At 41.2% G+C, this 24244-nt stretch overlaps 1 protein-coding gene across 1 annotated transcript in view; it reads left to right on the top strand.

Moving 5' to 3' along the window:
- ankfy1 (ankyrin repeat and FYVE domain containing 1) overlaps positions 1 to 24244 on the top strand; it is a 75079-nt gene that overhangs the window by 4099 nt on the left and 46736 nt on the right. The window contains exons 2-6 of the mRNA XM_072589326.1: positions 1520 to 1712; positions 8346 to 8464; positions 10947 to 11082; positions 20462 to 20585; positions 23763 to 23912. Of these exons, the coding sequence (XP_072445427.1) occupies positions 1520 to 1712; positions 8346 to 8464; positions 10947 to 11082; positions 20462 to 20585; positions 23763 to 23912 (722 nt within the window). The remainder of the gene's footprint in view (positions 1 to 1519; positions 1713 to 8345; positions 8465 to 10946; positions 11083 to 20461; positions 20586 to 23762; positions 23913 to 24244) is intronic.

Below are 24244 nucleotides of genomic sequence, written 5' to 3'. Positions count from 1 at the left end.
TCCAGAATCTGGTTTCCAGCATCTGCGATCATTGTTTTTACCTATATGAATAGAAAGAGTTTAGAGGGCAATGTGCTAGCAAATGTGATTAGATTAGGTTAGGATATCTGGTCGGCATGGGCGAGTTGAACTGAAGGGTCTGTTTCTGTGCTGTACATCTCTATGACTCTTACTGTAAATATCTGCTTCTGGGGTTGTGTGAGATGGTGCCTGCTGTCCCTGTGAGAGTCGGAATGCTCATGGGATTTCTGACTCTATAGTGTCCATGTTTGGTTGACTTTTTAATATTGTTTGTCCCAGGGTAGATGTACAGCACCTCTGCTCTGGTTTTGGCATCAAATGGGAATATTAATGAGTGGTTCCATTAATTATTTTCTTACTGGTTCAGCTGCAATAAATGGGTGGTAGGATTAAACATGGTATTCACTGCTCCACTGCAGCCATGAGCAAATCACTGAGCAACAAGCTGAGGGTGCTGAAAATCTTCAACAAACACCATGCTGAAGAAGCTCAGCAGGTCTGGCAGCATCAGTGGAGAGAAAAACCATTTCTCCAGTATTGCCTGTATTTGTGAGTGAATCACCGGCACTAATCTAATCAGTCCCTTGTATGTGGAGGCTGGTGGAGTGGGTGTCATTATACCTGTGGTGTGCTGCATCTCTGATTTCTGCTCTTGAAGCTGAGTGTGGTGTAATGGGGGTGAGTGTACCATTTTCACTCAGTGGTTAGACAGGCTGCCCTCTCTATGATGATAGGATTGTAGAAGCAGGAGGAGTGCAGGCAAAAGAAAATTGACTAAGGTATTGTATCTGAGCAATTATATTACTATATGCTTGGCTTTGTCCATCTGCATTCCCTCCACTCCTGTCAGGATTTTCTAAAACGGTGTGTGTCTCAAGGAGGGCAGTGTGAGTATTCTGTGACAGCCAAGCAGTTTTGTGAATTTCTCCACACCTTGGTATGGACACTTCTATATCTCAGGAGTCCAGTTTTTAAAAAAAAATAAACAGCCAGGCAGGATAAGGGAGTTCACTGGGTAGGATTTGGGTTTGAGGAGGCCATGGGGATTTTGGTAAAAGTCTTTGACTCAGTGAGCAGTAACAATTCCAAATAGACCAGGTTTTTGGTGGGAGAGTTGGGGTAGTGGGGGGGCTTGTAACTGGACTTCCTGTGCTAATTCCTTCTTTAAATTTGCTCATGGGATTAGACTGATAGGATCAACCTAACAAATTAGGGGGCAGATGCTGATTTATGTGGAAACCTCATTCCCTCTATGCCAAAGATTAAAAACCTTTTTACTGACCCTAGGCCCTGGATAGTCTGTAGCAGTAGCGCAACAAATTGGGTATTTTTTAACTTTTTGCAGAATAAACAAAAAAACTGACAATTTGTGAAATGCACGTTAAAACAATTTAGCAAAGGCTTTAAGTTTACTTAGCACTAGGGTCTGAGAGTTACTTGTCACTTATTGTTTTTTGAGTGTTTCATTGTCTGACTGTTCTTGTGTTATTTGATACAGAGGAGGTTGCTAAGCTGCAGAAACACCTGGCACTTCTCCGCCAGGAGTATGTGAAAATGCAACAGAAGCTGGCACAGACGGAGAAGAGATGTACCATGCTTGCAGCCACATCCAACCTAGAGAATTCCAGTGACTCCTTCGTTTGCCGACTGCTGTCTATTGTGTCTGAGCTTTACCAGCAAGAACAGTACAGGTAAATCTTAATGCATTGACTGTGTTAAGAGATTGGATGTTGGGACATAACCAGGTCTGTTAAACTGATAGAAACTACAGACATTATGTTAACTGGTACCTAGGGGAACAGGGAATGTGCAGGTTGATCAAATATTCCAGTTGATCGAGGTCCATGAAATCAATATAAAAGCACACATTAAGTAATAGAAATGTAATGCAAGGGGTATGCACATTGCTATAGTACTTATTTACAGCATAAATCACTTAATAATGCAACTTTACTTGCTTGCAGAGAGTCTTCTCACTCTCTCTCTTACTACAGAGATCCTGATGAAGGGCTCCTGCACAAAATAATATTGGTTTCTTTTTCCTGCTCAGATGCTGCCTGACCTGCTGTGCTTTTCCAGCACCACTCTAGTCTTTACTCTGAGATCGAGATGATAATAGGTAAACATCTGGTATGAGGTGTATAACTTTTGCCAGTTTGAGTGCTGGCTGATAAGATACTGGTTAAAACAAAATTTGCTTTACTATTATAATTGAGCTGTCGACCAGATTTCTTTTTCCATAAAAATTGCAAGTTGATCATTGATGTCAGAATATATGTACTCAAGCAATGGTGCTCTAATCATGTGCCATAAATTAACCTTGAGTGCCTCTTCAGCTTGTCTGCTCTAGTGCCAACCAGTCTGAATGGGACTTCCTGTCTTTTCAGCACACAGCACTTTTACTGAGATGCATCCTTTTTCAGACTGATCCCACAAAATGAACTGCATAATGTGTACTTATTCCTGGATGGCATAGTGATTAAATATTTTTGATTGTAAATGCTTGGATTATGCATTATAATCATGGATTCTAAAAATTGTCTGCATATTTCCTGTGTACCTTTTTAATCATTGCAGTTAGTTTCTACTTAATAGATCAGTCTTCTGTGTTTATAAGGGGACCGTAGGAATGTCCATTTTCTAGGCTGGGAGCAACAGAATGAAGAGAATGCTTTTATCTGTTTTGCGCTGATTTTTCTCATATAGCTTGAAGTAAGATTGGTCAGCAGCTTTTCTATTCTCCTGAATGTGCACTCTGCCAGGAGTCATCAGGCAGCAGTAGTAATACTAGCTTTTTGTTTTAAGATTATTTTACGAACAAAGATTCCGGTTTGGTTTACTAGGTTGTTTTGATTAGATCTATGTTCACAGTTAATATGGAAGACCCCTGACTTGTGAAATAAGTGTTGTCCTGTTACTGCAATGTAGAAAGAGCTTTTTTCTTCTGGATTTAGAAATTCATCATTCATGGCATAATGTTGATTTCAGGAAAAATACATCACCATTGGCTGAAGTGAATGCATAAAGTGGAGTTCCAAACTGGCTGTAGACCAGAATGCCACCTATAATGCACTTTCGCCATACCTGTTTACACTTGCAAACACCTTCACTCTATTAGGTTCTGTCTTTCAGGAAATGGATCCTTAAGTATAGTTGTTTTGTATGATTTAAAAACATGCGCTTTCATTTTACATCTAGCTCTTTACAGCAGAAGTTTTAATTTTGATTTTTGAGGTGTTGATTGCACTGTGTTAGATATGCAGCAATCTAGTTCATCTTTTAATAATTCATAGAATTTCAAGTGTGGAATGAGGCCATTCAGCCCATCAAGTCTGCAGTGACCCAAGGGTGCTTATGATAGGGATTTTTAACTTTCCAAGCATCGACTGGGACTGCCATAGTGTTAAGGGTTTAGTTGGAAAGGAAACTGTTAAGTGTGTACAAGAGAACTTCTTGATTCAGTATGTGGATGAACCTACTAGAAAAGGTGCAAAATCTGACCTACTCTTGGGGAAATAAGGCAGGGCAGGTGACTGAGGTGTCAGTGGGGGAGCACTTTGGGGCCAGTGACCATAATTCTATTAGTTTTAAAATAGTGATGGAAAAGGATGGACCTAATTGTTGAAGTTCTAAATTGGAGAAAGGCCAATTTTGACGGTATTAGGCAAGAACTTTCAAAAGTTGATTGGTGCAGAGGTTTGCAGGTAAAGGGACGGCTGGAAAATGGGAGGATTTGGTTAAGAAGGAAGCATATGTAAGATATAGACAGGATATATAGAGTGAATCCTTGGAGTATAAAGGCAATAGGAGTGTACTTAAGAGGGAAGTCAGGAGGGGGAAGAAAAGGGGACATGCGATAGCTTTGGCAAATACAGTTAAGGAGAATCCAAAGATTTTTTCCAAATAGATTAAGGACAAAAGGGTAACTAGGGAGAGAATAGGGCCCGCTCAAAGATCACAAGGCGTCCTTTGTGTGGAGCTGCAGGAAATGGGGGAGATTTCAGACAAGTATTTTGCATCAGTATTTACTGTGGGAAAGGATATGGAAGATATGGAATGTAGGGAAATAGATGGTGATATCTTGCAAAATGTCCATATTACAGAGGAGAAAGTGCTGGATGTCTTGAAATAGGCGAAGGTGGATAAATCCCCAGGAATACTCTAGGACTCTGTGGGAATCTAGATAAGTATTTGCTGGGCCTCTTGCTGAGATATTTGTATCATTGATAGTCACAGGTGAGATGCCGGAAGACTGGAGGTTGGCTAACATGGTGCCACTGTTTAAGAAGGGCGGTAAGGACAAGCCAGGGAACTGTAGACCGGTGAGCCTGACCTCGGTGGTGGGCAAGTTGTTGGAGGGAATCCTGAAGGACAGGATGTACATGTATTTGGAAAGGCAAGGACTGATCAGGGATAGTCAGCATGGCTTTGTGCGTGGGAAATCATGTCTCTCAAACTCGATTGAGTTTTTTTTTTGATGAAGTAACAAAGAGGATTGAGGGCAGAGCGGTAGATGTGATCAAATGGACTTAAGGCATTCGGCAAGGTTCCCCATGGGAGACTGATTGGCAAGGTTGGATCTCACGGAATACAGGAGCGCTAGACAATTGGATACAGAACTGGCTCCAAGGTAGAAAACAGGGCGGTGGTGGTGGGTTGCTTTTCAGACTGGAGGCCTGTGACCAGTGGAATGCCACAAGAATCAGTGCTGGGTCATCCACTTTGTCATTTACATAAATGATTTGGATGTGAGCATAAGAAGTACAGTTAGTAAGTTTGCAGATGACACCAAAATTGGAGGTGTAGTGGACAGCAAAGAGGGTTACCTCAGATTACAGTGGGATTTTGACCAGATGGGCCAATGGGCTGAGAAGTGGCAGATGGAGGTTAATTTAGATAAATGTGAGGTGCTGCATTTTGGGAAAGCAAATCTTAGCAGGACTTACACACCTTAATGGTAATGTCCTAGAGAGTGTTGCTGAACAAAGAGACCTTGCAGTGCAGGTTCATAGCTTCATGCAAGTGGAGTTGCAGGTGGATAGGATAGTGAAGGTGGCGTTTGGTATGCTTTCCTTTTATTATTGGTCAGAGTATTGAGTACAGGAGTTGGGAGGTCATATTGTGGCTGTACAGGACGTTGGTTAGGCCACTGTTGGAATATTGCATGCAATTCTGGTCTCCTTCCTATCGGAAAGATGTGAAACTTGAAAGGGTTCAGAAAAGATTTACAAGGATGTTGCCAGGATTTGAGCTATAGGGCGAGGCTGAACAAGTTGGGGCTGTTTTCCCTGGAGCATCGGAGGCTGAGGGGTGACCTTGTAGAGGTTTTATAAAATTATGAGGGGCCTAGATAGGATAAATAGGCAAAGTCTTTTCCCTGGGTTGGGGAGTCCAGAATGAGAGGGCATAGATTTAGTGTGAGGGGAAAGATATAAAAGAGACCTAAGGGGCAATGTTTTCACACAGGGTGGTACGTGTATAGAATGAGCTGCCAGAGGAAGTGGTGGAGGCTGGTACAATTGCAACATTTTATAAGGCATTTGGATGGGTATATGAATAGGAACGGTTTGGAGGGGTATGGGGCATGTGCTAGCAGGTGGGACTAGATTGGGTTGGGATATCTGGTCGGCATGAGCAAGTTGGACTGAAGGGTCTGTTTCTGCTCTACATCTCTCTGACTATATAAACAATAAAAAGCTGAAGAGAGTATAAAGTAAAGTCATAACTAACAGAACCCCAGACTTTTATAAATTCAAGCAATGAAAGTGACTACTGGACTAATGTAGGATCATAAAGGAAATTATCAAGAATTAACAAAGGGCATCAATCGGGGCCAAAATTAATTCCTGGGACATATATACTCTACATGAATCTGAGCTTTGTTTTATTTATTAAAGGCTTTTCCTGTTTGTTTCACCTGATTGTGTCTATTTGAAATAATGGGCAACTCATGAGGGTGGTATAGAACAAAGAAAATTACAGCACAGAAACAGGTTCTTTGGCCCACCAAGCCTGTGCTGATCCAGATCCTTTCTCTAAACCTATCAGCTATTTTTGAATGTGTATCCCTTTGCTTGCTGCTCATTCATTTATCCATCTAAATTATGCTCTTGTGCCTGCCTCTACCACATGAGTATTTGGAAGAGAAGTTTAGTCTCTGGGGAAAGCTTTTAATAGGATGAAGTGAATATCTCTAAGAAGTGGGATATGGGTTTTATGCTTTACAAGCCTTGACTTTCCTCTCTCCGGTCATGTAACTGGTGCACATCCAGGACTACTCTTAGATGGATTTAATAGCAGTGGCTCATTTTAAATAAGAGGACAATTGCACTGAAAAATTCTTTTTTTTTTTTTAAAGCCTACATTTTGGAAAACAAATGCTGATTCTGAGCATCTTGGCAATTTTAATACCACTTGATGCCAGAGAAGATGTCCTTGATGAGGTGGTTTACAGTAAGGAGGAGGAAGTCTAATTCTGAGCCAGTGTATAGGGCAGGAAGTTTGACTCATGAGCCTGTCATTATTAATGTGTAATGACTGATGTTTGCACACCACTGAAGTGGCTAAATCCTGCAGAGCCTTTATAATCATTGTGAAACTTTCCAGTTGGGAATTTACTAGTGATTTTGGCTTCAGAAGTTTCAGGCAACTTAAATTGCTTCACACTTATTAAGTATAGCAACAGCTTGGAAGCTAGGAAATGTTAATAAAATGTAACATGGATTTTGTATACATGTGAAATACTGTATGTTGGAAGAGTGAATAAAATGACAATATGAAGTCAGCAACATTTGGAAGATCCAAGAATTTTATTGGTCTGCATTGCAGTCTGTATTCAACAAAGGAAACAAGATGCTGAGTAGCTTTCTAGTTCATGCTTCAGTTGTTCATTGTTAGGATCGGATCGCATCTTGAATACTATGTCCAGTTCTAGTCATTCAGGAACTAAGGGATTGCCCGTGAGAGGAGGTTGTGCAGTACAAGGCCAGGCCTAGTCTTAGAACATAGAACATTACAGCACAATCCAGGCCCTTTGGCCCTCAATGTTGCACTGAGCTGTGGAAACAATCTGAAGCCTATCTAACCTACACTTTTCCATTCTCATCCATATGCCTATCCAATGACCATTTAAATGCCTTTTAAAGTTGGTGAGTCTACTACTGTTGCAGGCAGTGCGTTCCATGCCCCTAATACTGAGTAAAGAAACTACCTTTTGATATTTAAAGCTATATCCCCTTGTGCTAGCCATAGTCATCCAAGGAAAAAGGCTCTGTCCACCCAGTCTAACCCTCTGATTATCTTTTCTCTACATACCTTACATTATCTTTATATGTTAAGTCAGAGTTAACAGGAAGGAAGGATGCAGTAGCCTGGAAAGAAGGTGTCTCCGATATCATCTAGGGTTGCTAACATTGATAAAGATCTAGAATCCTTTGTTAAGAAGGTGAATGTAATGAGCCTGTGAAAGAAACTTAGGATTGATGGCTGTGTATTCACAGTGATCAGTATATTAAGTTAAGTTTTGTGCCAGTATTGCTCCATTAGAAGTGGAATTGCTTGGGATGCAGTTGGGTGCTGCGACTAGCTGGGAGAGGCAAGACAAAGTAAAGACTGATTTTTAACCTTGTGATCTTTTTAGTTGTTTTACTGCAGTGAATCAAAAGGTTTAACTTCTGCTTTGAGATGTTCTGAGTCAGTTGCTTTAACCTATGTGCATCTTTAATAAATTGTCATCTCAACAGTGGGCATGAGTCCACTCCCAGTGGGTCAGTTTTTTTTTTGTTTCTATAACGCTTTGCTGGAGAACCCATTAAGTTAACAGCATGATCCCTGCGAAGCTTTGGTATTTTTCAGTTGATCAATTCTGCATCTAAAACAGTCCGTTTGAATGTTAGATGAACTTATTTCTCATTTAATTTGGTCATTTGCCCTAATTTATTCTTTGGTTTTTTTTGTTGTTGTTGCAATGTCCCCTCCATGTTTGAAGCAACTTCATGCCTTGATTTTCCTAAACCGCTTGGATTGCATCCAGCCCCTCAATTTTGCCATTGTTCATTCTCAATGTTTTCCAACATCTCGTCCTGCTTAGCAGTTTTCAAATAGGGGTTTCTTTACAATCGCTCGTCTTTCTGCAGGAGAAAGTGTGGACTGTCCCAGCCCACGTGCCTCATTCCTGATGAAGGGCTTTTGCCTGAAACGTCGATTCTTCTGTTCCTTGGATGCTGCCTGACCCGCTGTACTTATTTAGCACCACGTGCTTGGCTCATTGCTCTGTAGGCCAGTTTCTGACAAAATGACTAACACCTTTTTTTTTTATCTTGCAGTGACCTGAAAGTGAAGGTTGGAGAAAGATACATCAATGTTCACAAATTTGTGTTGGCAGCACGCAGTGATACCTGGAGCCTGGCAAATCTTGCTTCTGTCAGTGAACTTGACCTGTCAGGTTGGTGTGCAGGATGGATTCAGAAAGTGGTTTTTGGTCTCTTACTCATACTGCATTACTATCCAATTGCTTTCAACATCCTTGATTTTATGTTACAGACTTATAATCTATACCAAGTCTTCATCTTTATGCTTCTAGAACTGCGCCCACTAGTCAAGACTCTTCAAGTATCATCTCTATTATCCTGTCCATGACTCTGGATTCGCTTTATTGTTCAAAAATTCTATTAATCCAACCATAAATATGAGCGCTGAGCAACTGGGACCCTGTGGAGTCATGAATTTGAGTTTCCTGAGCATTTGGGAGAAGGAATTTCTCCTCATTGTCAGCCCCAAACAGATGACCCCTTATCCTGAGATGACCCTTAGCTCTACTCTTTTTTTTTTAGTCCAGAGGAGCAACCTCTTAGGATCTCCCTTGTCAAGCCACCTCAGTATTTTAGTTGCTTCATCTCGTTCTCCTGAAGTCCAGAGAATGTAGGAGAAAGTGAGGACTGCAGAAGCTGGAAATTAGAATAGAGAGTGTGGCGCTGGAAAAGCGCGGTGGGTCAGCCCACATCTGAGGAGCAGGAAAATCAATGTTTCGGGCAAAAGCTTTTGAAGGGCTTTTGCCAGAAATGTTGATTTTTTTTTTTCCTGCTCCTTGGATGCTGCCTGACCTGCTGTGCTTTTCTAGCACCACACTCTTGACTCCAAAGAATATAGGCCCATTTTATTGATTCTGTTTTAAAATGAGTAAACTAACTGAGCTTCATTTCTAGCTGACCTCGTCCATTCAATATCTCTCTTTTTTTTTTTTTCCTTAAATTATAGCACTGATTTTTGGAGTGTTTGTTGAAAAAGTAATCTGTGCTGTTGCAGCTTGGTTAAACAACTATACAAGGAGTGTTTTATATTAAGCACAGCCTGTTCAAATAACTAATCCATAGAGGCCTTAATGTACTGGTTTACTAAAAGAATTGATATTGAGGCATGCCATAAGCATGTGTGGTTTTGAGGAATCCTAGCTAAACTGGAGTCAGTGGGACTCGGTAGAAACGCTCTCCAATGGTTGGAGTCATACCCAGCACAAAAGGAAGATGGTTGTGGTTGTTGGTCAGTCTCTAGGACTTCTCTGCAGGAGTTCCTCAGGATAGTGTCCAAGGCCCAACCAACTGCTCCATCAATGGCCTTCCTTCCATCATAAGTACTGATGGATTGGGGATGTTTGCTCATGACTGCAACACTTAATGAAGATGCTGGCATCAATCTTCATGAGTGTCAGCTGGCAGCCTAATGATGTGGCCACCCATTTGTTTTTAGCAATAATCTGAACTAAGTTTGGGCCTGAGACCTGGGCGATTATGTGTACATCTGTGGCTTGAAGTTCTGACAGCATCTGGCAATGTCACGTTATCTATTGCTGAATTTCTGGCATTTCTTTTTCATGATGCCCAAAGCATGAGTAAGTACCAAACTTGGGTTCTCCTCTGTTTTTACAGGCAAATACCTAAAATATGGGAAGGGTCTATCTCTGGCCACCTTGCAGTTCTAGCCATTAGTTTAGGCAAACTTTAATGCATCTACAAGTTGATGGACCTCTGATCTAATGGTCCACATTAGTTTTTTTTCAAAAATGCAAGTGGTGAATGCTTTTGTCTTGATTTTTGAGAATTCCCTTAATTCTGGAATGATCCCCCATGACAGGAGAAAATGTAAACAGCCATGTTAATATTTGAATGGTGTCGTTATACACAAATTGAAAAAAGTTAACTTGCAAGTTCAACAAGTGGTTTATAAGGCAGCTACTATGTCACAGTTATTGAAAAGCTGTTGAAGTACAAAGATAAAGAATTCATGTTACACTAATACAGGGTTTCAGTGAGACTGTATCTGGAATACTGTGTGCCTTTTTTCTCTTGCCCAAAAGCAGGGCATACCTATCTGAGAGGGTACGACAGAAGTTCACTAGACTGATTATTCTGAAGTAAGAGGGCTGACCTCTGAATAAAGTAGGCCTATATCCTGTGGACTTTAGGAAATGACTGGTTATGTTGGAAGTGACATTTTTAGCTGACGGTAGACTTCACGTGACTAAGAAGCAGGGCTTTGGAAGCTTGTGATTTCAAATAAACCTGTTGGACTATAATCTGGTGTTGTGACTTCCAACTTAATAGAGTAGATGCGAGGAAACTGTTTCCTCTGCCTAAAAGGTAAAGGTCATAGGGCAAGGGGGTCATGCAGTTGGGACTGAAATGAAAAATTTGTTTGGAGGTGTTGGCTTTGGAGTTCTGTCACCCCAGTGGACTGTGGAATGTTTATTTGATGTGTCTGCTCAGGACTGTAATTGATAGACTTTTGGGCCAAGGGTTCGGAGGATAGAACAGAAAAATATTGTTAATGGAAAGGTTCAGTCATGGCCTTGTTGAATGACAGCTTGTCATCCTCATACCTATTACATTCTCTCATTGTATATTGATTTTTTTTTTCTTTCACCTTGTCAGATGCAGATCCAGAAGTAACCATGGCGATGCTCCGATGGATTTACACAGATGAACTTGAACTGAAGGAGGATGATGTATTTCTCACTGAGCTAATGAAATTAGCTAATAGATTTCAGCTATATCTCCTCCGAGAGCGGTAAGATGTTGGGCACTTTTTCACTTGAATAAGGAGATCTTAAAGTTTGTGTCCGGCTTGATGAATATCTATAAATAAACTACACAGATTTTAAATTGATGAAAATCTAATTGCAGCTCAAGTAGAATTTCAATTTGGTTACTACTTTTTGGTATTTGGAGATTTTGGTTTGAACTTGGGATGACAAAGAAACGAGTTTTTTTTTTGCTAAGTGGTTATAAGTGGGGTGAATATGAATCTGGAGAATTTGTTAATCATAAATTTGTGAGATTATGTAGCATTCGTGATTACTGCTTTACTACAACCGTGCACTAATTACAGATGAAGGCCATTTATCCAACCAGGAAGAGCTAATGCTTTGTAGTACTTAATTATAGAGTCATAGGGTCTGTTTCTGTGCTGCACATCTCTATCGATCCAACATGTCCATGCCGACCAGTTATCCCAATCCAATTTAGTCCCACCTGCCAGCTCCTGGCCCATATCCCTCCAAACCCTTCCTATTCATATACCCATCCGAATGGCTTTTAAATGTTGCAATTGTACCAGCCTCCACCACTTGCTCTGGCAGCTCATTCTATACATGCACCACCCTCTGCGTGAAAACGTTGCCCCTTCAATCTCTTTTATATCTTTTCCCTCTCACTCTAAACCTATCCCCTATAGTTCTAGACTCCCTCACCCCAGGGAAAAGACCTTACCATTTAAGTGTCTAAGTCCTGCTAAGATTTGTTTTCCCAAAATGCAGTACCTCGCATTTATCTGAATTAAACTCCATCTGCCACTTAGCCCATTGGCCCATCTGATCAAGATCCTGGTGTAATCTGAGGTAACCTTCTTCACTGTCCACTACACCTCCAATTTTGTTGTCATCTGCAAACTTACTAACTGTACCTCTTGTGCTCGCATCCAAATCATTTATATAAATGACGACAAGTAGTGGACCCAGCACCGATCCTTGTGGCACTCCACTGGTCACAGGCCTCCAGTCTGAAAAACAACCCTTCACCACCATCCTCTGTCTTCTACCTTTGAGCCTGTTCTCCCTGTATTCCATGAGATCTAACCTTGCTCACCAGTCTCTCATGGGGAACCTTGTCGAACACCTTACTGAAGTCCATATAGATCACATCTACTGCTCTGCCCTCATCAATCCTCTTTGTTACTACTTCAAAAAATGCAAACACGTTCCTGAGACATGATTTCCCATGCACAAAGCCATGTTGACTCTCCCTAATCAGTCCTCACCTTTCCAAATACATGTACATCCTGTCCCTCAGGATTCCCTCCAACAACTTGCTCGCCACTGATGTTAGGCTTACTGGTCTATAGTTTCCTGGCTTGTCCTTACCACTACCCTGAAAAGATGGCATCACATTAGCCAACCTCCAGTTTTCCGGCACCTCACCTGTGAATATCGGTGATACAAGTATCTCAGTAAGAGGCCCTGCAATCACTTCCCTAGCTTCCCACAGAGGTCTAGGGTACATCCTGGGGATCAGGTCCTGGGGATTTATCCATCTTTATGCGTTTCAAGACATCCAATACTTCCTCCTCTGTAATATGGACATTTTGCAAGGTGTTACCATCTATTTCTTTTCCACAATAAATGCTGATGCAAAATACTCGTTTAGTATCTCCCCATCTCCTGTGGCTCCACACAAAGGCTGCCTTGCTGATCTTTGAGGGGCCCTACTCTCTCCCTAGTTACCCTTTTGTCCTTAATGTATTTGTAAAAACCCTTTGGCTTCTCCTTTTAATTCTATTTGCCAAAGCTATCTCATGTCCCTGTTTTGCCTTCCTGATTTCCCTCTTCAGTAAACTCCTCCTGCCTTTTATACTCTTCTAAGGATTCACTCGATCTATCCTGTCTATACCTGACATATGCTTCCTTCCTTCTTTTTCTTAACCCAACCCTTAATTTCTTTAGTCATCCAGCATTCCCTACACCTACCGAATTGTTGACTATCCTGCTCCTTTGGAGAAAGTGAGGACTGCAGATGCTGGAGATCAGAGCTGAAAAATGTGTTGCTGGAAAAGCACAGCAGGTCAGGTAGCAACAAAGGAGCAGGAGAGTCAACATTTCGGGCATGAGCCCTACTTCAGGAATGCGGCTCATTCCTGAAGAAGGGCTTATGCCCGAAACATCGATTCTCTTGCTCCTTTGCTGCCTGACCTGCTGTGCTTTTCCAGCAACACATTTTTCAGTCCTATCCTGCTCCTTTGGCCTGTTCCAACAAGCAGCTCCTTCTACACTGATTCCATTTAGCTTCATTTGATATCCCTGATACCCTTTACCAGGAGAAATCTTGCTCTGTTAACTATCTAGTACCCAGTTTCTATTAGTAGAAAAATTCCATATTTCAACAAGTCAGTCCTCCCAGACAAGAAGGGCTTCCTGACTTCACTCTGAACTGGCTTGCCTCTAATCTTAAGATTGTGCTATCTTGTTCTGGATTCTCCTTCCTATCCATCTATTGATTTACTGTGAGGAAGGGTTTGTTTGTTTTTGAGCTATTTGACTCGCTCACATTACAATTATTGGCTTTACGTTACTTTAGTTATCTTTGCTTGGAGTGTGTAATGAATAGCTGGGAAGTATTTTAGCTTCAACTGTTTGGATATTTAACTTATACCTTCATCTGTGGTATGATTTTTTTCAAAATTTATTTATGTCAGGTTTTCAATATTACTACTATTTTCCTGATTGAGACTTAGTTCATATATTGGGCTGTGATTTGAATTCCAGATAATTGTTAAACGTGATGGTGTGGTCACACCTCCAATGTATTTCCATTCCTTCTGCAATGTCAATTTCATGAAGAGAAACTAAGCAAAGTTAAGCAATTCTTCTTGCTATTTCCTGGCTCATGAAGCAGTTTGCGTGGTGTTTATGACTGACTGCGGTCAACAGTAATATGTAGTTATACCTCATCTCTGCAGATTTAGAAATCTGCCTGGATGGGTTTAAACTAGTCTCTGCATAAAATGGCTTCATAACTGCAGTATAACAACAGGACGTCTTCTGCCAGATTTAATAAACATGGAGGGCATGCTGTGTAAAATTCAAATGTGGCCAGATATTTCACTAGCTGTGGTTTTGAATCTAATGTAAAAGTTCTGGTTGTAAATCTGTTGCACCTTAAGGTCTGCAGGTGTCATGTGGGTGAGTTCTGTCTCTTGATGAATTTGATAAAATGCTTGTTTTTTGAAGTTAGGGAGGGCATCTTGAGTATAATGCCCCCGTTTTAATTTTTTTCCTGATGTGACTAAGTTTTATACAGGAGCAAGCTATTTTCCTCAACAGGCCTCTGCAAATGTTGTTCTGTCTTGCTTCAACTTGCCCTGTTATCAAATCCTGGTTTTCTTGTTACTACACATTTTGAACTCAACTGCTTTCTGCATTCAACCTGAGGAGTTTCTGGATTTATCAGTTACTAGAACTATTTGTTTAGTTTTGGAATCTTGTTGCTGAGTGTCCACCCTGAATCATATCTGCAATTTTTGATATACTCCTTCAACTCCAGTTCAAACAAACCATTTGTGTAAATAATGAACAACAGTGCAGATCACCTCTGCCCCAGAAAAGGTCCCAATGATCTAAAAGGCTGAATCCCTGCCCCCATCTCACATCCCTGTAGAATGCTGCTACCTAAAAACCAGGGAGGCAATGGCCATTGGTATTTTTTATAACTAGAGTATTAACCCAGAAACTTAAAATATTTTGGACCAGCGTTCAAAACCTGTCATGGCAGATGGTGGAATTGGAATTCAATTTTTTAAAAAATCCTGGAATTAGAAGGAAGTCTGCCATCCTCACCTATTCTGGCCTGTATGACTCCAGACCCACAGTCAAGCTCAACAGGGTCTTCTTTACCCACTAATTCTGCCAGAGCAGTGTGATTGACTCTCAACTGCTCTCTGAAATGGCCTACCAAGTCATTCAGTCGTATCAATCGCTACAAAGAAATGAAGCCGGACAGATCACCTCGCCAACGTCCTGTATAACTGTAGCATAACTTCCCAACCTCCATATTCAGTGCCCTGACCGATTTGAAGGCCAGTGTGCCAAAAACCACCTTCACTGCCCTGTCTACCTGTGACTCCATTTTCAGAACTGAGAACCTGAGCTCCAAGGTCCCTCTGTTCCACTACACTCCTTAAAGCCCTATCATTCACCATGAAACTTCTACCTTGATTTGACTTTGCAAAATGCAAGACCTCACACTTAACTATATTAAACTCCACTTGCGTTTCCTGGACCACTTCCCAGCTATGTAATGGCTATAATATCCCAGTTCCATGTACCTATCCATGTCCTGAATTCATCAGTCTTGCCTGTTAGCCCTCTTGCATTGAGAGAGATGCAATTTAATCCAACAGGTAGTCTTTGCTCCCTGTCGTATTTCAGCCTGACCTGTCTTTTCACTTTTTTTTTCTGATGACTTTGCAACTCTGAAAGAAGATCTAGTACAGTGTGGTGCTGGAAAAGCGCAACAGGTCAGTCAGCATCCGAGGAGCAGGAAAATCGACGTTTCGGGCATAATTCCTGAAGAAGGGCTTATGCCCGAAATGTGGATTTTTTTTTTTCCCTGCTCCTCTGATGCTGTCTGACCTGCTGTGCTTTTCCAGCACCACACTTTTTCAACTCTGATCTCCAGCATCTGCAGTCCTCACTTTCTCCTAGTGTATCTTCTTTCAGCCTTGTACTTGCCTCCCTGCTGTTGAGGATCCCACCCCCTGTCAATCTAGTTTAAACTTCTCCTGTAGCACTATCAAACCTGGCTGCTAAGATAGTTCAGTTCAGATGCAACCTGTCCCTCTTGAACAGATCAGCTCTGCCTCAGAAAAGATCCCAATGATCTAAAAGGCTGAATCCCTGCCCCCCGCACTAATTCTTTAGCTATGTATTCATCTGTCATAGTCTCCTGTTCTTGCCCTCACTAGCATGTGACACTGCAGGTAATCTGGAGATTATCAGAGGTCCTGATTTCTAATTTTTTTCTTCCTTGCTCTATAATCATGCTACAGGACCTCAGGGGAAGTGGTGGAGGCTGATACAATTGCAACATTTAAGAGGCATGTGGATGGGTATATGAATAGGAAGGGTTTGGAGGGATATGGGCTGGGTGCTGGCAGGTGGGACTAGATTGGGTTGGGGTATCTGGCCGGCATGAATGGGTTGGACCGAAGGGTCTGTTTCTGTGCTGTACATCTCTATGACTCTATTTGTGCCAACATGCACAGTGACTTCTGACTGCTCACCTTCCCGCTTGAGAATGTTCTGCAGCCACTCATATCCTGGACCCTGGCACCTGGGTGGCCACACACACCATCCTGGATTCCCATTTGTGGCACAGAATCTGCAATTTGTCCCCTTAAGTACGGAGTCTCCTATCACTAAGGTTCTGTTTACCTTTACCCTTTCCTGCTGTGCCCCAGAGGCAGTCTTGTGGCCACTGACTACTGTTTTCCCCTGAACAGTCACTGTTTCTTTTCTTCCCCCTGCCCCCCCAAAATAAAGTATCCAAAATGGTATTGAGGGGGAATGGCCACATCCATCTGGTCAGGACCAGGAAATTTATCCACCTTCGTACATTTCTAATATATCCAACGCCACCTCCACTGTGATACGGACTGTCCCCAAAATAGGGGATTCCTGCACTGTCTGCCTACTCCCTTTCCTGGTGGCCACCCAGCTACACTGCCTGCACCTTAGGTGTGACCACCTCACTAAACGTCTTCTCTACAAAGTGCTCACCAGCTCTAATAATATCGAGTGCATGGAGCTGCAGCTGGATGTACTTTCTGCTAGTGTACTCATCAGAGACAACAGAAATCACCCTGAGCTCCAAAACACATGCGACTGCCCTAACTACCATTTCAACTGCTGTAAGACTAAAGAGGAAAGTTAAAAGGACTCTACCTGAGCTGATCTGGCCTTTTTGCTGAGCTGCTACTCTCTGAAGCCCCTCGAGTCAAAGTCTTACTACTTCTATACCAACAAATGTTGCAATAGCATGTCCTGTGATGGGTCCTTAAGCGTGCCTTGATACCAGGCGCATGACAATCCACTCTTCAGTGCAGGTGACTGCTTCCAGACTGTAATGTATGCTGCCAAACAAGATTGGCATGCAAACAGCATAAGCTGCAAGTGATAGAGCTAAGTGGTGCCACGACCAATGGATCTAAGTTGTGCAGTCCTGCCATACTGTTTGTGAATGGTGAACAATTAAACAACTCATTGGAGGAGGCTCCACAATTATCCCCATCCCTGATGTTGGAGAGCTTGGACATCGCTGCAAAAGATAAGGCTTTGTCTGTGTTCCTCAGCATTAGATATCAGCCTTCAGCCAATTCAGTTCATTTCAGGTGATATCAAGAAATGGTTGGAAACACTATAATGTAAAGGCTACAAACTCTAACAACAATATTAAAGTCTTGTACTCCAGAACTTGCTGCTCCCCCCTAGTCAAATTGTTCCAGTACACTGAACATTGGCATCTACCTGACAATGTGAAACATTGCCCAGCTGTGACCTTATGTTTAAAAAGACAAATTCAAACCAGCCAATTTAGTAAAGTGATGGATGGTATCATCAAGTGATGCAAGCAGCACCTGCTCAATGATGCTCAGTTTGGGTCCTGACCTTGTAACAGCCTTGGTTTAAACATGGACAAAAGTTGAATCCGAGAGGTTAGACTGACAGCCCTGGACGTCAAGCCTGCATTTGACTGTTTGGCATCAAGGAGTCCTAGCAAAACTGGAATCGGTGGGTATTGTCATAGAGAATCGCCAGGAGACGCAGAGAGTTCTTCAAGCAGTAGGTCTTTTATTTGCAAACAAAAAACAGTGACACCGGAGAAAGCAGATCCTTGAGTGCCCACGAACCTCCGGGTCCATGGCTTTTAAATTTTTTTTAACATGTTTCTGTTAGCTTATCAGCATGTCCAAGTATATTGATCAAAATACCTCACTCTAGCTACACAATAAATCAGTGTTAGTTCCCATTATCTCTTTAGTTGTGCATTCTACTTAATGTTATCCCAATGTCATAATTAGATATTTAGATCTAGCTCTTGCAGCGATGGTCTTTCATTCCAGACCCTACTTAATAAATATCTAATTGTGACATTAGGAAAATATTATCGCCTCTGCTCCAGTGATCCTCCATTCCAGACTAACCTGTCATGATAGGTATTTAGCTATTCCATCTATTACAATAGTCTCCTGTCTCAAGCTGACTCTACTAACTATTAATTAGATATTTTAATGTCATGTCCCAAATATTTATGGTCCCAATCTTGTCATAATGACACTTAACAATTTATTAGAGGTAGTTTCCCTGCTACCTCCTCTTGATTAAGTTACTTAATGTGAAAACAGGCCCTTCGGCCCAACAAGTCCACACCGACCTGCCGAAGTGCAACCCACCCATACCCCTACATCTACCCCTTACCTAACACTACAGGCAATTTAGCATGGCCAATTCACCTGACTCCCACATCTTTGGACTGTGGGAGGAAACCGGAGCACCCTGAGGAAACCCACGCAGACATGGGGAGAATGTGCAAACTCTATACAGTCAGTCGCCTCAGGCAGGAATTGAACCCGGGTCTCTGGCACTGTGAGGCAGCAGTGCCGCACCGTGCCGCCCACAAGATCACTCTTGCCATAGTGATCTTTCAGCCTTACTCTGCTAATTGGTTTAAGAGCAAGGTTATTCCACTATACTTATCCCATCCTGCATTCCACAGATTGCTAGTGGTCTTCATGCTTTAACCCTTCCCATGTTTTCACACTCTTTATTTTCCATAGTATCAAGGGGCAATCTCTCTGCTGGTTGGCGTTATACATTTAAGAAGATGGTTGTGGTTGCTGGAGGTGAGTCATGTCAGCTCCAGGAAACCTCTGCAGGAGTTCCTCAGGGTAGAGTTTGAAGCCCAGCCATCTTCAGCTGCCTCATTGATGATCTTCTCTCTATCCTAAGTCAAAAGTGGGATGTTCACCAATTGCACAACATTCAGCACCATTCACGCTGAATCAGATTCTGAAGCAGACCATGTTCAAATGCAGCAAGATCTAGACCGTATCCAAGCTTGGACTGACAAATGACAAGTTATACTCCTGTCTCACACATGCCACACTATGACCATCACCAATAAGAAACAATCTAACCACTGCCCTAAGACAGTCAATGATGATTCCATCACTGAATCCCCCATATCAGCATCTTGGGTTACCATTGACCAGAAAGTTACTGGACTCTCCACATAAACAGAGGCGACAAGAGCAGGTCCAAGGCTATGAATACATAATGAGTAATTCTCCTCCCGCTTTCTCCAAAGATTTGCATCATTAGCAAAGCACAGTTCAGGAGTGTGATGAAATAATCCCCACTTGCGTGGATGGGTGCATCTCGAACAACACTTGAAGCTTGACACCATCCAGGACAAAGCCCACTTGATTGGCACTACATCTACTCTTTCCACCAGCGCTCAGCAGCAGTGTACTATCTACTTGATGTACTGCAGAAATTCACTGGGGCTCCTCGGACAGTATATTCCAGGCTTGTGCCAACTTCAGTCTAGAAGGATCAGGGCAGCTGATCCAGGGGAACACGACCACCTTAAGGTTCCCCTCCAAATAACTCGCTATCTTGACTTGGAAACACTGTTGCCATTTCTTCACTGTCACGGAATCAAAATCCTGGAATTCCCTTCCTAAAGGCGTTGTGGATCTACGTACAGCAGCAGGTATTCTGCAGCAGTTCAAGAAGGCAGCTCAGCACCAACCCATGTAATAAGAGATGGATAAATGCTGGCCAGCCAGTGATGCTCTCACCTGACAAAATGAATAAAATCCTTCCTGTTGCTCATCCTGAGTAGTTACTGTTTTAATCCCAACAGTTTAGGTTTGTAATTAATTGACTTTAATTGTATTATTACTTGTCCTCTGACTCTGCATGTGCTGACCTTATGAGTCTACATACAGTTCCTTTTGGGCAAAAATACCTTGAGTTCCTGTATAATGCTTTGATTTCATTTTCTACTCTCATCTAGTCTTTCAACAACAACAAAAAATTATCCTTTTGGGAACCTTAATTGTGTTAGGAATTGCATATATTCTCTGACAGTGACTTTATTTTGTTCAAATGTAAAATGTTTTAGCTGGGCTAAGATGTTGCTATTTGGGGGACTAGGGCACTTTTGATAACTTACTCCTATCTAGTTGTGTACACAAATCCCTGTAACCAGGGGGTTGACCATGAGAATGCTAGCATCCTATTGCTGGTGATAATGCAGCATGTTGAAAGATTTTTGCTATGTATTATGTATGTGTATGATGTGTATTGATTGTTTGTGTTTCCCATTGACAGATGTGAAAAAGGAGTAATGTCATTGGTTAACGTTAGGAACTGTATTCGATTCTATCAGACTGCAGAGGAGCTAAGTGCTGTTACATTGTTGAACTATTGTTCTGAGATTATAGCCAGCCATTGGGTGAGTTACAATTACTTGTGATTATAATAGCAGCTTTTGTAGTGAAATATTCTAAGAACTTCAGAGTTGCATGTACATCAATGTTAACTCCGAGAACCTAAGCTATATTTCATACCACAGCTCTACATCATTATTTTCAAAACTTGCCGCAGGTATTTGACAAATCATGTTTACAGCAAACATTCCAGGTGACTTAGAAATGTTTGTCATTTTCCAAATTTGAGCTGACAGATCAGCTGTTCACTGGTATTGTTACTGCTTTACCTGATCAAGCTGTAGGGATCTGCACGAGGTACAACCAAGGAAGGAAGGATGTTCATTTTGAACGGTTTCTCACCTCCCTCCCCTCCCCCCAAAAAAACCTGAAATCAGATGGGGTCATTTATGGCACCAAAATTATTCCACCCAGGGTTTGACTCCAGCACAGATTGAAGGAACAAGTTCCTTGTTTGCACAACCCTGTAGTATCAAGTGGTCAGTGTGGCACAGGGATTTCCTGCAATTTGGTGTAATTGACTGGGGAAAACCCTGTGGTAAAGATGATCTGTTTTGAGAAAGGCGTTGTGCTGCAACGGAGCTGATCTAGTTAGAAGAAACCCCTGCAGTGTAACTAGTTTTCAGTGCTGTAGCTGAATCTTAGAGTGAAATTTGCCTTTCCTCAGTAGTGATATCACTAGATTTGCTGACTCAAATTCATCCAATACTCACTCTTGAAGTAAAGTTTGTATTTAAATTGTGATAGGTATAAAATGCTCATCTAGACTGTTTTTACCCTTGCTAGTTGGTATTGGAAGGATAATTCATTTTTCTCCCAGAATTAACCAACTACAGAATCCAAGGTGCACATTTAAAAATGGTATGAATGTTAGACATGTCATCGTGCACAGTCTGTGCTGGTTAAAGCGATCAGTAACTGGATCATATCTTTCCAAAGCATTCTTAGTTTGGTCTGCTGCAAGGGTGGATACAATTTTAGTTTCCATACCCCTTCAAGAAAAGGTCTTTTTGGATGGAACATAGAACAGAGATCCTCTCTGGCTATTCAGTCAAATGTTAAAGAGCTTTTGGTTTCTTTTTCAAGATACTCACTCAATATTTCTCCCTCAGCCAGCATCAAAAGGGTTTTATTTTCATGAGGATTGATTGCTTAAACCTGTGAAATGTGTCCCTCTGGTTTGAGCTGAAGAAAAAACTTGTTCTGTTAGCTATTTGCTTCTATTCCAAAAATACATTTTTGTACTCTTCTATAGCAATGCCTAATGGCATTGTGCTGTAACAGAGATGCATGTATTTTGAACATTAATTTGCAGGTCCAAATGCAAATTGATTACATGTCATAGGGTTTTTTTTACAGTCTCCAATCTCCAAGTGGCAGAATTTCAATTTTCATCTTTAGTAGCAATCAAGATACCAAGCATTGCAAAATTTATTTTAAGGAAGTTTCTTCTGAAGGTCTCCAATTTTATAATGTTTCTTTGAAAAAATGCATTTCTTTTATGCCTTTCACCATCACAGGATGCCTAAAAGTGTTTTACAAGCAATTAAAGCCTTTTTGAATTGAACTGTTGGAAGAATGCCTTATTTACAAGTGTAAAGCTGTAACCTACTGGCGCAACAATAACAGTGTAGTTGTGGTAATAGATCAGCAGTCAAGAGGTCTGGAGAATTCAATCAAAAGCATACATTTTAAATCCCACCATGGCTGCAGAAGGATTTAAATACAATTTATTACGGTTAATCTATAATAAAAGTTAGTATCCATATTGGTGGTGATGAAACTACTGAACTGCTATTTAAGTATCTATCTGGTTCACTAACATCCTTTTGGGAAGGGAACCTGTCACCTTTTTTAGTCTGGTGCAAATATGAGATTCCAGATACCGCAGTATGATTGCCTTGTGTCTAAAGTGGCCTGTGCAAACTACTTTGCCTTGAGTAACGTGGCTCCTCGCCATCCTTTGAGGACGGTTGGAGATCAGCAATTTTAAATTCTGATCTTGACAGGGATGCCTGTATCCAGTCAATGAATTTTCAAGTACATTATTTCTCATATCTTGGGCTGTCAACATGCTGTCTGTGCAGGCATTCATCAGATATCTGTCACCAACAGCAATGACACCATAAGAGACAGGGACAATCGTCAGTCATTCTGTGACTAAGTTAAACTCACGATAGCCATTTGATCTATCGAGTCGGTATCTGTCCTCGAAGCAATCCCATTCCCCCACCATCCCAGTATCTATCCTTGGAGCTCAGTAAGTTTGTTTCTGTTCAGTGCCCATCCAATTTATTCACTGTTTACCCTCACCTTTCAGGTCATACCACTCACTTTTTAAAAAAAAGTTACTTTTACGGATACTAACTTTTTATTATAGATTAACCGTAATAAATTGTATTTAAATCCTTCTGCAGCTGTGATGGGATTTAAATGTATGCTCTTGATTGAATTTTGCAAACCTCTTGACTGCTGATCTATTACCACAACTACACTGTTGTTGCGCCAGTAGGTTACAGCTTTACACTTGTAATTAAGGCATTCCTCCAACAGTTCAATTCAAAAAAGCTTTAATTGCACGTAAAACGCTTTTTTTTTTAGGCATCCTGTGGTTGTGAAAGGCATGAAAGAAATAGTTTTTCAAAGAAACATTAGAGACCTTCAGAAGAAACTTCCTTCAATTGTTTTGCAATGCTTGGTATCTTGATTGCTACTGAAGATGGAAATTGAAATTCTGCCACTTGGAGATTGGAGGCTGTCAAAAATGTAATCAATTTGCATTTGGACCTACAAATTATATTCAAAATACATGCACCTTTGTTCGAATGCATTGCTACAGAAGAGTATAAAAAGTTGTCTTTTGGAATAGAAACAAATGCTTTCACACCAACCATCCCATTTATGCTTGAATGTCTCCATTACAACGTGTCTCTTTGACTTTCTACTATATAGTTCTTCATTTATTAACCTTGTAAAATGTTAAAATATCTAATGCAATGAGGACTGTAGAAATGTAAATTATCTATAAGCTTTTTAAGCTATAGAGTGCTATAGAAATGTAAAAGCTGCTTACTTTTTCTATATATGCAAGTAGTGTATCAGCTGATATACAATGAAAATGATCCCTTTTTTTGGAATGATTATCTACTCACTTCACTTAAACACTGATGCTGTTTATCCAGGATGATCTGAGGAAAGATGATTTCAGTAGCATGACTGCTCCTTTGCTGTATAAAATGATTAAATCAAAGACTGAATACCCTTTGCATAAAGCTATCAAAGTGGAAAGAGAAGATGTTGTATTTCTCTACCTCATTGCGATGGACTCTCAGGTAGGTGTGTCATCCATTTAACTGAAGCAATGCACAGAAGGCCTGACTTCAGGGTTCCCCACTGTGTAATTCCTTTCAAATGTTTACATGTAACTTGGGAGAACCTTGTGCCTCATTCCTCCAGTATACCCTGGGCTCAAAGTACAACATTTGAGTTATAGCTTTTCACAAGAAACTTGCGATTTCAGGAAAACTGAGATTTTAAAATCCCCACAACAAATGGAAAGCATTGAAACAAAAACTGACTTGAAAACATTTTAACTAGGGATTAGGTTTTCTTTACCTTCATTGGTTTATTGTAGCCTCTGGAACTTCAGTCCAAGATCTGAAGT

Source organism: Chiloscyllium punctatum, chromosome 19 (assembly GCF_047496795.1).
Source record: "Chiloscyllium punctatum isolate Juve2018m chromosome 19, sChiPun1.3, whole genome shotgun sequence".
Taxonomy (NCBI): Eukaryota; Metazoa; Chordata; class Chondrichthyes; order Orectolobiformes; family Hemiscylliidae; genus Chiloscyllium; species Chiloscyllium punctatum.
Note: the sequence above shows the minus strand (reverse complement) of the source record. Positions and strands in the feature narration are given on the sequence as shown.